At 33.1% G+C, this 15,507-nt stretch overlaps 1 protein-coding gene across 2 annotated transcripts; it reads left to right on the plus strand.

Annotated features, from left to right (window-relative positions):
• The first annotated feature begins 11,851 nt into the window (after window positions 1-11,851).
• On the plus strand, window positions 11,852-14,883 carry LOC121238503. 2 transcript variants are annotated; one of them, XM_041135401.1, is made up of 4 exons: window positions 11,852-12,298; window positions 12,487-12,607; window positions 12,928-13,218; window positions 14,016-14,883. In XM_041135401.1, the coding sequence occupies exons 1-4, from the start codon at window positions 12,291-12,293 to the stop codon at window positions 14,604-14,606; spliced, it is 1,011 nt and encodes a 336-aa protein (XP_040991335.1). In that variant the 5' UTR covers window positions 11,852-12,290; the 3' UTR covers window positions 14,607-14,883. The 2 variants fall into 2 exon arrangements, with proteins under 2 accessions (XP_040991335.1, XP_040991336.1); XM_041135402.1 differs by having other exon boundaries at window positions 11,852-12,293.
• Window positions 14,884-15,507: the final 624 nt, after the last annotated feature.

The following is a 15,507-nucleotide window of genomic DNA, read 5'->3' on the forward strand; positions in this document are numbered from 1 at the left end:
CAAGTTGCTGCGCCCAAGTGTAGTGATTAGAAAATAAAAATAAAAAATAAAAAACAAAAAGTGGCCAAGTGGACAGCTAGCGTACGTACGTATAACCTGAGTTTATATATATGAGCATCCACATTTACCTCACCAAATGAGAAAATTAGTTAAATTTTATATAATTAATGTTAAAAACACCACACATTAGATTGTTCAAATCTAAAATAAAATAGATTTCTACTATAATGATTGGTTAAAGACGGAGAACCACAATTAATTTATCAAACATTAAAATACTAATTTCTCATTCCAAATAAAAATACTATTTAGTTTGTAATTAAGAAATTTAGATAGAAATTTAGATGAATTTAATCAAATATTTTTTGTTATTACATTAAACGACTTTTGAAAATATGATTTTTTAATATTAATTTAATTAGAATATAATTATTATTAATATTAAATTGGTAGAATTATAAAATGTGATACAAATAAATTAAATAAAAAATTATTAATTAATAATATTTTATTATTATATAGAGAGTGAATGGCTAATCCAATGTGTGGATTTAATTTAAATAGAATAGGTAAATATAAAAAAGTATGATATTGACTAAATTTTAAAGATACATTTAACCAAGTCAATGAGAATGCTTCAAGAGAAGTAGAGACATAAAGAGTTTATATAAAAGTAAATAATTCATAAATTGACGTGATTTCATATAATCTATTAAATTTACTTAATTAAATATAAAGATAACTTTATAATTTGGTATACCATAACAAGACCTTTGCCGGTTTATTTTTATGTAATTCTCTTGTGATTAAAATATTTTTTTTATATATAAATTATTAATTATAAGAGTAGCAAAAACAACAAAATAGATAGACATGCATCCGGCCGGACGGCCAGTTGATCGTCCGAAAAATGAAAAATAATAAATTACCACTGGATTGATCGAGTTTTTTTATTCTCTTTTCTTAAGTACTAGCTAGTACTTCTTGTTAGTGCTTAATCAATGAAATTATCACTGCATGCTCTCTTAATTTCCTTCAATATCGCATGATGCATGCATGTGATGCAGAAATTTAGCTAAATATTAATATATACGATATATAGTCTCTTAATTTGACGTACAATTCATTCAATTCGTTGCTAAAGTCCATCGAGGAAATCTGGAAATCGTTGTAAATATATATTATATATCATTGCAACTATCATTTTGTAAGGAAATTTTTTCGTTACAATTGCATCTATTTATAAAGAGAAATAGAATTTCGTTGTAAAAAGGATATAGTTTAGCATGGAAAAAAAATTCCTTACAAATAATGGTTCCCAAAACCCATTAGCACTGTTATAGTGTTGCCATGCATTTTGTACAGAGAAGAAAGCGAGAGGGCTGGGAAGAAAGCTTCGTTTCGAATTATAATTCATCTTAACTCATTATTATAATTTTTTAAAATTTTAATATAAAATATAATAAACAATTCAATTTTTTTAAATTTTAAAATAATTATAATATTAAAATATAATATTTTAATAATATTTTATCATTTCAACTCAACTCAACTCAATTTAACTCCCTTCGTAATTTAAAGGTGGAGTGCAGGGTACGATAGCTTTATTGTTAAAATTAATTAAAGGTCCCCTTAGCTGTGGTCTAGCCAATAGTACTTGAGACATTTTTGTTTTATTATTATGGGTACCTCTACAGCCACGTTGGGGCGTTCCGCTACTTCATTTTATATATTTTTTAATTTTTTATATGTATTTTTTAAATATTTATATATATATTTTTAAAAAATATACAATATTATTAAAAAAATACTTACTTCATTATTAAGTAAAAAAAAAAAAAAAACTCGACAATAACCCTAATAGGAAGAGTAGTATTTTCCTTTTATTATTATTATAGAGTTGATTTTTAATTTTGAAATTTCAATTTAAAAAAATTCTTCTTATTGATTATTATTCATCATTCTAGATCTTAAAAAAAATTTTACATTTATAAAAAATATTTTTTTATTTTATAAAAAAATTATAAATATAAGATATGAGAGTGGATAGTTAGTAATTCTCTTCAATTTATGTGAGGATGGAGACTTTTTGCTTAGTCGGACACCCGACAAAACATTAAAGTTCAAACTCTGGGATGGATAAGTTTATAAAAGTAAGAATTTATAAAGTTCTCATTCAATTAGGTACTGGTCATGTCTATAAAGGCTTGAATACTTAATTAAATGAATGATTTAATTACTATTATATATGTATATATATGTTTACTCGAGAAATGCTAAACGAAATATCCTCATGATCTCACTGGCTAGCTTCCATCAATTAGATGAGTACTAGTACTATTACGTGTTCATATATTTTTACTTTCAATTTAATTTATTTATAATATTTAATTTGTTAATTTTTTTTTTTAAATTTAAATATTAAATTTTATAATTTTTAACGTATCGATAATTTTATAAAACTGGCCCCTAGCTAGCTAGCTAGCTAGCTTATAACTCGAGGTCTAACATGTAAAGTTGAAATGTTACGATTCTAGAGTTTTAGGCAGGTTTGTAAAAGTCAAAAAAGCTTCCCTTAATTACTTATAAGGTTCCAATTTCCAAATGACGACGTTTGAAATTAATGCTATCATGATTCCATGCACTTAATTAAATTATCTAAAGTAATAATTAATGGCGGTTCCAACATTTTAATTAATTACTAAGTGCAAATTGTATATACATATATAAGTAGTACTATACTGCCTACAAAAATAAAAAAAAGTTGTACTATACGTTCTTCATCACCTTCGATCTAGGTAGCTAGCTAGCCAGCCAGCCAAGTTGGCCGTTGACCATTTTCGATCTTGTTGGTATTAGCCGGCCTATTATTTCTTTTAATTTGTCCCAATTAATTCTATTAGTTCTTCTACGGACAGTCAGCTGCTTACAACAGCTGTGCAGTCGTTGCCACACCAACCAAATTATATAAAAAAAAAATATTGAGACGACAGATCTTAGAATAGTCTTCCAAATTTTTTTCTACAAACTAGATATTTTTGTCTTCTTCCCTCCATTTTTCACTAGTTTTGAGCAAATGAGTGAACATATCTGCACTCTTTCTATTTCATGGCTTTCTATGACTCTTCTTCAAGAGTAAAGAAATTGCAAAACAAAAAATTATAGTATAAAAGGGTTGATTGCAAAATTTGTGAAGGATTTGTGCAAATTGATTTGTTCTCTTCCTCTCACTCAATTCGTAAACCCATATTTCGGCACATGCATCGTGGTAAAAAGTTTTCTTTTTTCTTGTTTACAATTTTTCTTTATTGATTGTTTAACATTTATAGGTATTCATTCATGTGAATTCGCTTATAAATAAAAAATAATATTTCCAAACGAGTTCAAGTCACAACAGGCTAGAAGAGGCAAAGTGTAGAGCTAGTTTTAGAACGAGAAAAAGTTTGTTGTTTATATTTTGTTCCCTTTACATTTGAATACTATGGAAGTTATCTAAATATTTTTGTTTGTGATTTGCAAGCACGGAAGCTTGCTGCATGGGAAAAACGCAAAACTCAAGTATCGTACATATAGTCCTGCATCTTGGTAGGACAACAAAGATTTAGGTTGCGAACAAGGAAGAAGAAAGGAAGAAAGTTTTTGGAGCTGCAAAGATGAAGGCCATGGTGATTGGGAATGAAGTTTTCTTTGTGGAATAAAAGAAAAGAAGCCTAAAAGAGAATGAGAAACAAGCAAAAGGGGAGAAAGGGGTGCGATGAAAGAGAGCATAAGGAAGAAAGGGGGTCACAATGTGTTTTGCCAAAACGACGTAGTTTGTCAAAAATGAAACTGTTTCATTTAGTTTCATTTTCCAAATGGGCAACGATTGCACTCCGACTCCCCCACACGATTGCAAGAAACATTTTTCTAATTCTATCATCATCTGTTTTGTGAAATTGTTTCATATCTAATATTTATTTTCATTTTATTTGAAATGGGGATCGATCAGTACGTACCTGCCGGCCAATTAGCTAGGGTTATAAATTATGGGGTACTCATGGCCAATTAGTCATTAATTAATTTATTAATCTAGCTAATTAATTTTAGCAGCATAATGACTAAAATATTTCATATTTTATTTTAAATGAATATATACTAACCTAATTAATTAACTTGTATTATTAATGCCTAAATTCGTACAGCAGATCGAAAGGAATAAAAGAATGATTCCTAGCTCACGTTGGTGATTTAGGTTTTGATACGATACTTTTCACATTCATTCATATAATAAATAATAAATAAACGAATAAAAATAAATAAAAAAATACAGAAATTTACGTGATTCGATATAATGTCTACGTCCATAGATTGTTTGTGAGTGAAATATATTATAATGAGTAATTTTACAATTTCTCATGACCTCATATATTTCACAATACAATGAAGGAGTTTAGTCTAAGCATAAAAAAGTTGTGGTAAGCTTAGACGTAAGGGGTTTCTGTGGAGAGATCCTATTAGATTTGTGAGGGATCTTATAGTGGTCTATTTCTTGATTAAATCCAATTTATATTGCGGAACCTTTTTTTTTTTAGGAGTTGAGTTTCTCACCTTTTACAAGTACCGAGTATCTTTCCTTGTTACTTTTTAACCTTAATATTTCTTAACTTGACTTTGACCTTTATTTCGAGGCTAACTTTTAGGTGGCTGATCTTAACCCTACAACTTGTTTCTTAGTTTTTAAAGACTTTTTTTAATACATGCATGCCGGAAGCTGCATGCAGCCGCTTATATTTGAAGAAATTTAAATGTTAAAATTGCATATTTATTATGTCACATATATATAATATTATATATTGGCCGGTCGTCGTCATGATTCAAGCTCCATCCGCAGATCAGTCTAATATATCATGCAACTACGCACACATGTTTCCAGAATGGGCACGTGCCTTTTTTTTAATTTGGATAATAGTACTCTTTTTTAGTGGAATGAGAATAATTAATTAAAGCTAAGTCATGGGTATAACGTACATGAATATGCTTTCTTCTTTGTTTTTTCTAGTACGGCTTTTTCCATGTGAAAATCGCTTTGACCCTTACTCAAATTATATATATAATATATATGATTAATTAATTAATTAGTACTATATATATATATTATTACAATTAACGACGCGGAAATCAGCCCTAGCTCTTACGCGCGTATACATGACTGTCGATATAAGATCATCTAGCTAGCCTAGGGAGTAGGGCGTCTCTACATGTATATATGGCTAATGGAACTACTCACGCGTGCAATTAATACCGAAGACTCAATTATTTTATCTATAATTAATTCTCTGTTTGGAGAACATGTAGATAGAGTGATCTAGAGATAATGTAGATTTTCATCATCCGAATTAAAACTGCCCTTAATATTTATATTTTAAAAAAATTAGCAACTGTTTGAACCATACGTGTAAGGTATATACACACACATTAGTTGCACGTTGCCCTGGTTGAATTAAAAACAAGTTGTTGTAAAGAAGGATAATAATCTCATTCCAGTTATAAACCAAACAGTAATAATTTTAAACAAACCATTAGTTTAAGCAAGTTTGAGAAATAAAACATTTTTATTGGGAATTTAAATTACAGTTTCTTCCTTAAACAACAAAATATCATGGAATTGTTTTCTTGGTCATTGAGATGGTGGTTACAAAGTTTTGGGGGTTATGCATGTAAAGGTGGTCATGTGGTGTCTTCATTCACGGCATTTATCGAGAGAGCATTCAATCTTTTGTGGTGTTGTTTCTCGAGTTGATCCACCTCTACGCCTAACTGTATGATCCGTTCTTTTTCTGAACACAATGTTGCGCGATGTGTTTGAGACATGGTAAATGTTCTTACGTGAAATGAATTTTGAGTTTAGGTATGGTTATTAAAGATTTAAGAGCATATAAATATAGAAAATATAAAGTACGGTGAACAAATATAAATGCGGTACTTGGAGACTTGGCACGGATGACTTCTGCAAACAGTTCCAGCTCAATACGTATGACTAAGCTGACTGGAAATCAAAACCAGCTTAAGAGACGAAAAGAATCTTACCTCGTACTACAGACCCAACATCAATCTTCTGCTTCACTTCTTTAAGAACATCATGCTTTACAAGCAAATCAATGTAATATAAAATAAAAACATTGATGGCAGGAGGATAGAACCTGGTGAACCTAAAGAACTATTTCAGGCAACATTTTTAGATCAGACTTGCTAGAAGTATCCACCTCCCCAAAAGGGAGACAAGAAATAGAGAGAGAGAGAGAGAGAGAGAGAGAGAGAGAGTTCTTATGATTGGATGGATGGGATCGAGGCCTAGGTTCAGCAGGTATTGCTTGTTTGCATCTCTTTGTTTAAGTTTGATATGATTCCTTTGCAGGAGTATTGAAAGGAACGAGAAGAAGAGACATCTGTAAGACCAGAGTTTCTCATTTATAACTCCATACATCAGTAATGTTTAACTTCGCCACATTGAAGACAGTTGGAAAATAAAATCCTAGAAAAAAAATTAGAAACTTAAAACTATTCCCATTCCAGATAACTCAAAGACTCTATTTCCTCCCATCTTCAAAAACCAAACAGAGAGAGTCATCACTACATATATAGACCACTGCAACAGGCCCTGATTGATCGGTGATGACTGCAGGTATATATTACAACTAAGAATCATCACTGATTGCTGGAATTTCTTAATATTAAAAAAGAAGATAAGGCAATTTTAGTATTCTCCATACACAAACTTTAAGTGCCTGATCACTTTGGCTTATAGCCATTTTTCCACTTTGATTATTTCATATTTCTTTCCTTTTCTTTTTCTCCTGCTGGTAATGTCTCTATTTTAGAGGATGTATTCAGCTTAACTGTTGTGTGATAAAATGGAATGATATTTATTAAAATTCTAATTACTGTATTGTTTTCATGCATTGCAGACAGAATGTCACATAATTGCTTCTCAATTATATTCATCTCTTTCAAAACTTAAAAAATTACTACTTCAAAAGTAGGCAAAGGAGTATGTGTAATGGTCCATTAATTGAGTTGTTAGGAAAAAGGGAGGAAAGGAACAAGCATTTGGAAGCTGTTGATGCAAAAGGGATTTTATAACATTGTACTCATGAAAAAGATAGTAACATGCATACAAGCAAGCCTAGATCTAGCTAATATACCTGCCACCATATTGAGATTATGTCGATGAAGGCAATCACTGCTAATGCATAAGTGTTGAGAAATGCCCAAATAATAGTCATACCTATGTACATGCAAAGAAAAACCACTTTGGAGCAAGATATCCTCCATCCTGATTTGTTCCAGTAGATAATAAAATGATGCTTTGTAGTGTTTGTGATCCTACATAAGCCTTCCAACAAGTTAAAAAAGAAAAAAAGTTAAAATCTTAATGCAGTTTACCATAACAATAATAAGAACATGAAAAAAAATGAATTCCATAAAATAATGATAAGAAAGTACATGTGTCCCTATGCCTGCAATGAGCCTTATGGTCTCGAGCCAAGCATAACACCACGTTGGAAATGGACCATTGGGGCCAGCTAAATGAGCAGCCTAGAAGTAAAGAAAACTATCGCCACTATAAGAAAACTGCTTATTTGCAACTAGTTGTTTCTAGCGAAATGACTATTTCCAATTAAAATGAGTATGTTTTCGTCGCATATAGTCCTTTTCATCACAAAAAAGGGTCACAAATAAGCAATGGTCACAAGAGAGTCAGTGACATAAAACCTTAGCAAGAAGCATTCAAATTTCAAAGCCCTTGACAAGGAATTGGTTGCCTCTATGTTTGATGGTGATTGGGACCAGGATAGACATTAGGTTGAGATATTAACGAGCCAGAAAAGAACAAATGGTTTAATTGCCATCATTATTTTCAGAGACAAGGTAAAACTTTCATAGGTTGTTTGGGGCTCTGAAAATCAATCACCACTCTTCAGTTCCATTCCATAAGCATGTTTCTTGTAAAATGCTAGCCAGTGTAATAAAAGCAAAATGGTTATTTTTCGCTCAGTAAATATCATATCTTGGTTTTAGTCGAAACCAGGTCATGTTCATTAGGACTTTACATGGTTTTCAAAAGTCCAGTATAAATATGCTCAATTGCAAAAACTGGATCACAAAGAGGATCAATGATGATATTATTAATGTTGGTTTTAGAAATCAGATTACAGAAAAATAATGAAACCAAAGAGAAAAACAAGTGAGAACTTCAACCAACAATTCTTTGATTGATTCTATTGTTCTACTGTTTACAATTCACCAAAATACATCTTATATGCCATCTTGAGAATAATAACAATTAATAACATATTGCTTTAAAGCAGAGTAATAAATCTGATGACTAATAATAGCAGAAAACTAAATATAGCTTGTATAGAAAACTGCATCAGTCTTCAATACTCCTTCTTGATGCATTTTCTTCAACTCCAAGCATCAATCGCAGCTTCTGAAATTTGTCTCTAGAAAGTGCCTTCGTAAAGATATCAACCAATTATTCTTCGGACTTGCAATACTTCAACTCAACATCTCCATTAGCAATTACTTCTCTAAGATAATGATACTTAATAGCAATGTGCTTGGTTCGACTATGATAAATTGGATTTTTTCCCATTGCAATTGCTGATTTATTATCACAGAAAATCTCAACCGGAAGTTGTTGTTTAGATCCCATATCTTCAAGTATTCTGGTCAGCCATATAGCTTGATTTATAGCATTGGCAGCAGCAACATACTCTGCTTCTATTGTAGATTGAGCCACGGAACCTTGTTTTTTTGAACCCCATGAGAAAAATTCCTGATCCCAAATTAAAATAATATCCTGATGTACTCTTTATATCATCAATAGAACCACCTCAATCACTGTCAGTGTACCCAATTAATTTTGAATAAGAACATGGTTTGAAAGAAATACCATACTTCAAAGTTCCTTGAACATATCTCAACACTCTTTTTGCAGCACGAAAATGCACTTGACTAGGATTTTGGATGAACCTAGACAACATGCTTGTAGCAAACATGAGATCAGGTCGAGTAGAAGTGAGGTATAGGAAGCTGCCAATCAAGCTTCTGTAAGTAGCCCCATTAGTTAATTTTCCCCCATATTCTTTCTTAAGTTTTTCATTGGCAATTAGAGGAGTTGCCATTTGTTTGCAATCAACCATAATGAACCTCTTAAGTTCTTGGGCATCTAGGCCTGTGGTTCTATAGGACTGATCATTTTTTTTATTTGTTGTTTCGTATTCTTATAGATGTTTTGTGAAGAATGGGGTTTCTTCCTAGAAATAGTTGAAATAATCAGAGGATTGGGTTTGACCATATTGAGGGGGTGATGGAAGCTCAGAATGACAAAGTATGGGCACGCTTTGCGGTTAAGATAATATTCTGAACCGGAGCCTTGGAAAAAAAAGAACCTTCGTGAGAAAGGAAGAGAAAGCCTAGGTTGCAGCGGAAAGAATCAAGGCAGCAGACGAAGCTCACCTTATGTTTCAATCGATTTTTTGTTTTTAGTCTTGGCATGTCAACCGATTCCTCGGAGGTTTCCCACCCTCAGTTGCCTGTAGCAGAACTATTAAACATCATGCATTAATTTGCAATGCAATTTTTGTCAATCATGTACGTGCAGAATGCAGGAGATTGAGAGACTTACGTGTTACAGTACTTGGTGGTACGAGAGATTGGAATGTCCATTTGAACCTTACACTTGGTAGGGAGATGATCCGCAGCCAAGTCGTTCTTCAAATTGGGTAAGCGAATGGCAGCTTGCTTTACACAATCTCATGCTTCCCGCTTTTCGGCAGTGTTTGGACAGCTCGCCTTGATAGTTTTGACGCCTTTACAACATTCTGTTGAAGGATCACCCCTGCAATGAGATAGGCAGGGCAGGGAGCCAGAGATTCCTCCACTTGCCCACATGTGGTGACCTCGCTCGGCCTCGCCATGAACTGAATCATGGTTAGCACTAGGTTCCCATCACACTACCAACATTGATATAACGATGATATTGATCTCCTTTGTTAACGCTAAAAAATTGTATAACCCGAAATGGCAGAAAAATCCATTCCCGGACGCGTTGAAGTGGGATGGCCCTTATCGGTGAGGTGTGTACCCCCAACGATGATTTGATGCGGCTGTATGGTATTTGTGTGTATGTTGACGACAGTGAATAATATTTAAATATAGAAAAAATTAGGAGAGATAGATACATAAATTTACGTGATTTGACACTAAACTTACGTTCACGGATTTGGAGAGAGGAAATAGTTTATAGTCTATAATAACCTCCCATTTTTTACTGTACAATGAGAACTGAAGATCTATTTGTTGAAGAAAATATTCTCTTTAAAACACTCTGTCTAGAAATTGAAGAAGCAAGAAGAAATCTCCAAGAAGCCTGGCCCAAAGATCCCTCCAACCCTTCCAAAAAGTCTCTGAAACCGTAGGCATTTGTTCCTTTTATTATAGCTGGTTCCCTTTACTTTATGTCATTTTCATTTACTTTACGTCAGATCGTTCATTTTCTTTTTGACACATTATCCCTCGTCTTCCTTTTTTTCTTCTTTATTTTGTTTTCCTCAATCTTCTTTTGTCTTCTAATAATGACTCCTTGATAAGCTTCCCTCCTTGATAAGTTACGCCTTGAGAGCTATTTAGGACCTGGTGTATTTTACCCCTCGGACCTTTTATTCTTCTTTTTTCGTGTGTTGGACACTTGGAAAGGACTGAGTACAAATATTTTTTATGGATGTGTGTTTGTGTGTTTGAGTCTGCTCGATGCAGGTGAAAGGCTCGATCGAGCGGATGTCGTATATATACTGTTGGATGAAAGAATATGTGGGTCAGTAGGTACGTCATATATTGCAGCTAGCTGCAGTTTAGTTACATATATAATTATGGCCACTTCTTCGCTTTGAAATGTCACTTGGTTTCCTGCAAGCAAATAGCTAGTTTGGATAGGCTTTGGGATTGCAAAAAAATTAAAAGAAAGGCTGTGGGATTATGCAATTTCTTGTTCTTACAGTTTTGGTAGTGATGTTATATTTTATATAAGTACTTTTGGCATATATATAACATGCATGAGTACCCATACAGATGAGGTTAGATGTGTTTATATATTTCTGTCCAAGGCTATATAGAGACGTTACATCCTCTTTATTGATATATAATAATTTTTGTGAATGAATAGTAACTGATGTATATCAAAATCTATACTAAATAATCCGATATATAAGTAGTACTTTTATTGTTATTAAGGTTAATAGCCATGCAGATAGAAAGTTTAGTACTTATAACCTTGTTATTAGCCGGATATATGCTATTTTTACTTAACATGTATATTATGATTGCTTAGGAAAAAAAAAAAAAATTAGCTTCATCGGCTTGCCCGTAATTTTGTGGTTCTCGAAACAACCAAAATTTTAGTTGTTGTGCCCACATGGAAAGCCTTCTTATTGATTAAAAAAAAAAGAAAAATATAAATTGATTTAAGACAATTCTCTCACGACAATGAAGTTTTCTAATTACGCTGATTGATTAAAAACTGTCAAACATTAAATTAGAAAAAATTGGACTATATTGTAGCACAATGCCGTTCATATTTGACAATACATGATTAAGGTTCATAATTTTCTTAGTAACCGTATTTTTTTTTTTAAAAAAAAAAAATTTTATGAGAGGGTGTTTTCAGACAAAAAAATTGGGTCGGGTTATCTCTCTAAAATAAATAAATAAATTGATTGGGTTGGGTCTTGGGAGAGGCCGATCTAATGGGTTTCAAGATCTAGAAGTCCAGATCCAATTCAAGCACGTCGATTCACAGGGCGCAACTCACAAACTCTCCTTTTCGCTCGCGAAGCTGTTGGAATCTGTCTTCGGAACTGAGTGTACGAGGCGTGCGCACCGATTTATCCAATTCTCATCATCGCTTAATGTAATCTCTCTCCTGCACGCGCACGCCGGCGTTGTTCGTATGCCATGCACTGCTTTGTTATTCTTTCATGAATTTAGTACCAGCCTACCTCTGCCACGTGAAAACTCGGAATGCACTTGAGTTGTTTGCCAAAATACCCAGGCCGATAAGAATGTTTATGTTGGGTTTGTACTCTATGATCTTACTTGATGATTTTAATAATCTGATGTACGTTAAGCTTGTCGGGCCCGATGAGGAAAACACGAGTTGACGCGCCCGCGCACGGGGTTTTTTCATAACTTATACGCTGTGTTGCCGTCAATAGTGGTGCACAGGAGGGAATGCGAGTTTACACAGAATTATGGTGAGGTCAATTCCCAAGTTTTCAATCTCAGTGATTGTCTTTTAAATTGGAACCGTCAGCTAGCTAAAATATAAAAAAAATATCCAACTTTCCTCAGTTTTCGATCAAATATTCTGTAGCTAATTTCCCAAGTTTTGGGGGAGAATCTTTGAGGATTCTCGTTTCTAAAGTTCGATCCTTTATATTTCTGTAGAGTTCATAAATTCATGGATCGTTGGTGTGGAGTTTTAAAGGTTCCACTGTGCTCTGACAGCGGCCCTTACTATAGAGTTGCAGCGTCTCTCTGCCTCTCGCCTACTTCCAAAACATTAGCCGTAAGTTCTGTTCACTCAACTCTCGTAACGAACTAGTGGGATCGCTTTTTATCTCTCACAGAAGAAAATTAAGGAGCATTTTTACATAATTCTGCTGATATATTTAGTATTGTATTCAGGGCTTCTCCTTCCTCTTACCCTTAAAATCCTAATCTTGAATCACTTTTTTTTTTCCAATTTTCTTTTCATTAAAGCATATCATTTTCTTTTCAAGGCCGCAAGGCCGCGAACTCGGCCTTTTGCTCAATGCGTTCGTGACCTGGTTGGTTTAGCCTACCCTGAATTCCAAAACAAAATCATACTCTGGTTGTTCTTTGCAGGTGCCTTCTGCAAACGCCATATTTTTTAATGGAGATCGTGTTGAAGGGACTGGAAATTCAGTGATCGAGAGGCTGTCAGATCCAAAGACAATAGCTGGACTTCTGGTTTCAAAATTCGGAACTTCAGTCAATGCTTGGGTCTTCGAGTCTTCTATTTTTAATGGGCCTTTTGCTGTCTATAAAGATTTTATTCCATCTGTGAATCGATGGGGAGAGCCAAAATCATATAGCCCACTTGGATTCCCAGCATCTAGGTCGACCATCTCACTCTTGTCAAATTGCCTTAAAGAGGTACTTGCGCTGATCAATTGTCTTTTGTCATTGTGATATATTATTAATGTATTTGATATGTGTCTGGCCTGTTTCCTGTATTGTGGCTTCCTAATGTTGTGTAAAGATTTCACCTTTTAAAGTTAATCAAGTTTAGTAGATGTAAATGCTTACTAGTTTGAGATGAAGAAATGCTTGGGGTCTTCCAAACTTTTTTTTTTTTTTTTTTGTAAGTTCTTCCAAACTGTTTCCAAGTACTTCTCCTCCTAAGCACTGAATGAATTCTTAAATGATAACTGATCGAATCTTGCATTGGATTCTCACTCTGCAGCTCAAAAATTAATATTGGGTTTGTACAGAGAGAAGAAAGTGTTACTATCTTTTAACTGTGAGGTCTTTCGTGAATTTTGTCACATTTAGGAAATTACAGTTAACATATTGGTTTTATACGGGGAAAATAACTTGTAGCATACTTTTGAAAGGTTAGATTTTGTGTGCTTATTATCATAGATATTTACTTATCAAAAAGAAATTATCATAGATATAGAAGATCCCATAACAAAAGCAAGATGTATCTACGCTGAAACAATTTGTAGATAATAATCCTATTGATGAATAAAGGCTGCACCTATTGTTCATTACGTTTTGGTGTTAACCATTCACAAGTAGTGTGAATGATTTCCCCTGTTCCATTGAACTTGATAACAACAGCATATCCTTGTGAACTAATCTGGAGACTCTTCTGAGTCTGTTTACCCTAACAGACGCCTAAGATTGAATGGTTACCATCATTTGATTTTTTTTGTTGGCCATGGCAGGTAAAGAATGTAATTTCAAGGATAGAGGGAGAACAACACCCAACTAATGTACCTGCACTACATTTCTCTCAACCGAAAACACTCATACTTGGGTTTAGCAAGGGTGGTACTGTAATTAATCAATTGATTACTGAGCTTAGCTCCTCAGATGTCATGCTTACGGGGAATAAATCTTACACTGAAGAACAGTCAAGAATTGGTCAGTGTTCCAATTTCTCAGAAGCGATTAAAATCATTCCTGATACGGAAGAAACCCTTCTAAACAGTATCACTGAGGTTCATTACGTGGATGTTGGTTTAAATTCATCTGGTGCATATCTCACTGATCATGCTGTGATTGAGAGAATATACAAACGCCTCACCCAAGGAGCTAAAGGCATTCGTTTTCTTCTCCATGGAACTCCTAGGCAATGGTGTGACAGTAGGCGCAATTGGATACGCACTGAGAAGGATAAATTGCTTCATATGCTTGAATCTGCAGCTCGGAGGAGTGGAGGAAAATTACAGGTCTGTGAGAGATTTTATTGTGCTGATAGGCCGCCCAATATGCAGATGCATTTTGAAATAATTGAAAAGTTGAACGTTAGTTAAGTGCTATGCAATTGGTATGTATGGAAATTAAGGCTTAGTGGACTGGAATATGGTTCTAACTACAGCATCCTGATGGAAATTTGCGAAAAAAGTAGTTCAATTTGTATCCTGGATATTGCTGGGTTCCTCGGTTTCAAACTAGGAGTATGCATACGTCTACTCCGAAGTGTATAAAATTAGTTTCATCGTGATTCCCAGATGGAAATTGATTGTTTTGGTTGTTGGTAGTTTGATGACGTAAAATGTAATTTTCCAGTTGATTTTGAAATTTTGAGCATTCTTATGTTTTCTTTTTGAACAATTTACCTGTTCGTTGAAATTATTCCGGCTTGTATCGATGCCTCTAAATAGTATGATCATGGAAAGGGAAATAAAGAGTAATTTAGGATGTGAAAGTCTTGTATACTTTATTTGAAAAAAAATATGGCTCACTGTTAAAAAAATGTATTTTTTTCATGTGAATTCTAAATTTGTTCAATTTTTTCAAAAGAATTACGTTGGCTTGCATACTCTAAAATTGTACAAATAATTTCTCTTTTAATAAAAACCTTGTTTTATTTTCTTAGCAGTGATGGTAATATAGAAAGTTAAAAAATGGACACATATTTCGGGAAATCTTGTCAAGAAAAGTAAAACGTTTAAATGGAGAAAGAAATATTAAAGTATACCTAGTTTTTGGCAATACATAATATATATATATATATTATCTATTATTTTATTTCTTTAAAATAAATTGATAAGAAAGCCATTTCTCCAATAAAGTCATTTTAGAAAAAATGATATTTGTAATCATAAAATATGCAAATGTCGCTTAATTCACTTGAAAAAAAATGAATAAATATAAAATTCATATGAAATTGAAAAAAGTGAATAAATATAAAATAGTTAAAAAAAATTAAAT

The sequence above is a fragment of the Juglans microcarpa x Juglans regia genome, chromosome 7D (genome assembly GCF_004785595.1).
Source record: "Juglans microcarpa x Juglans regia isolate MS1-56 chromosome 7D, Jm3101_v1.0, whole genome shotgun sequence".
NCBI classification, from domain to species: Eukaryota; Viridiplantae; Streptophyta; class Magnoliopsida; order Fagales; family Juglandaceae; genus Juglans; species Juglans microcarpa x Juglans regia.

Bases quoted from the DNA above. Each gene is read 5' to 3' on its own strand.
- LOC121238503 (XM_041135401.1), top strand. The intron at 12,608-12,927 runs GTAAGTTCTGTT...TGTTCTTTGCAG, and splicing joins CTACTTCCAAAACATTAGCC to GTGCCTTCTGCAAACGCCAT. The intron at 13,219-14,015 runs GTACTTGCGCTG...TGGCCATGGCAG, and splicing joins TGTCAAATTGCCTTAAAGAG to GTAAAGAATGTAATTTCAAG.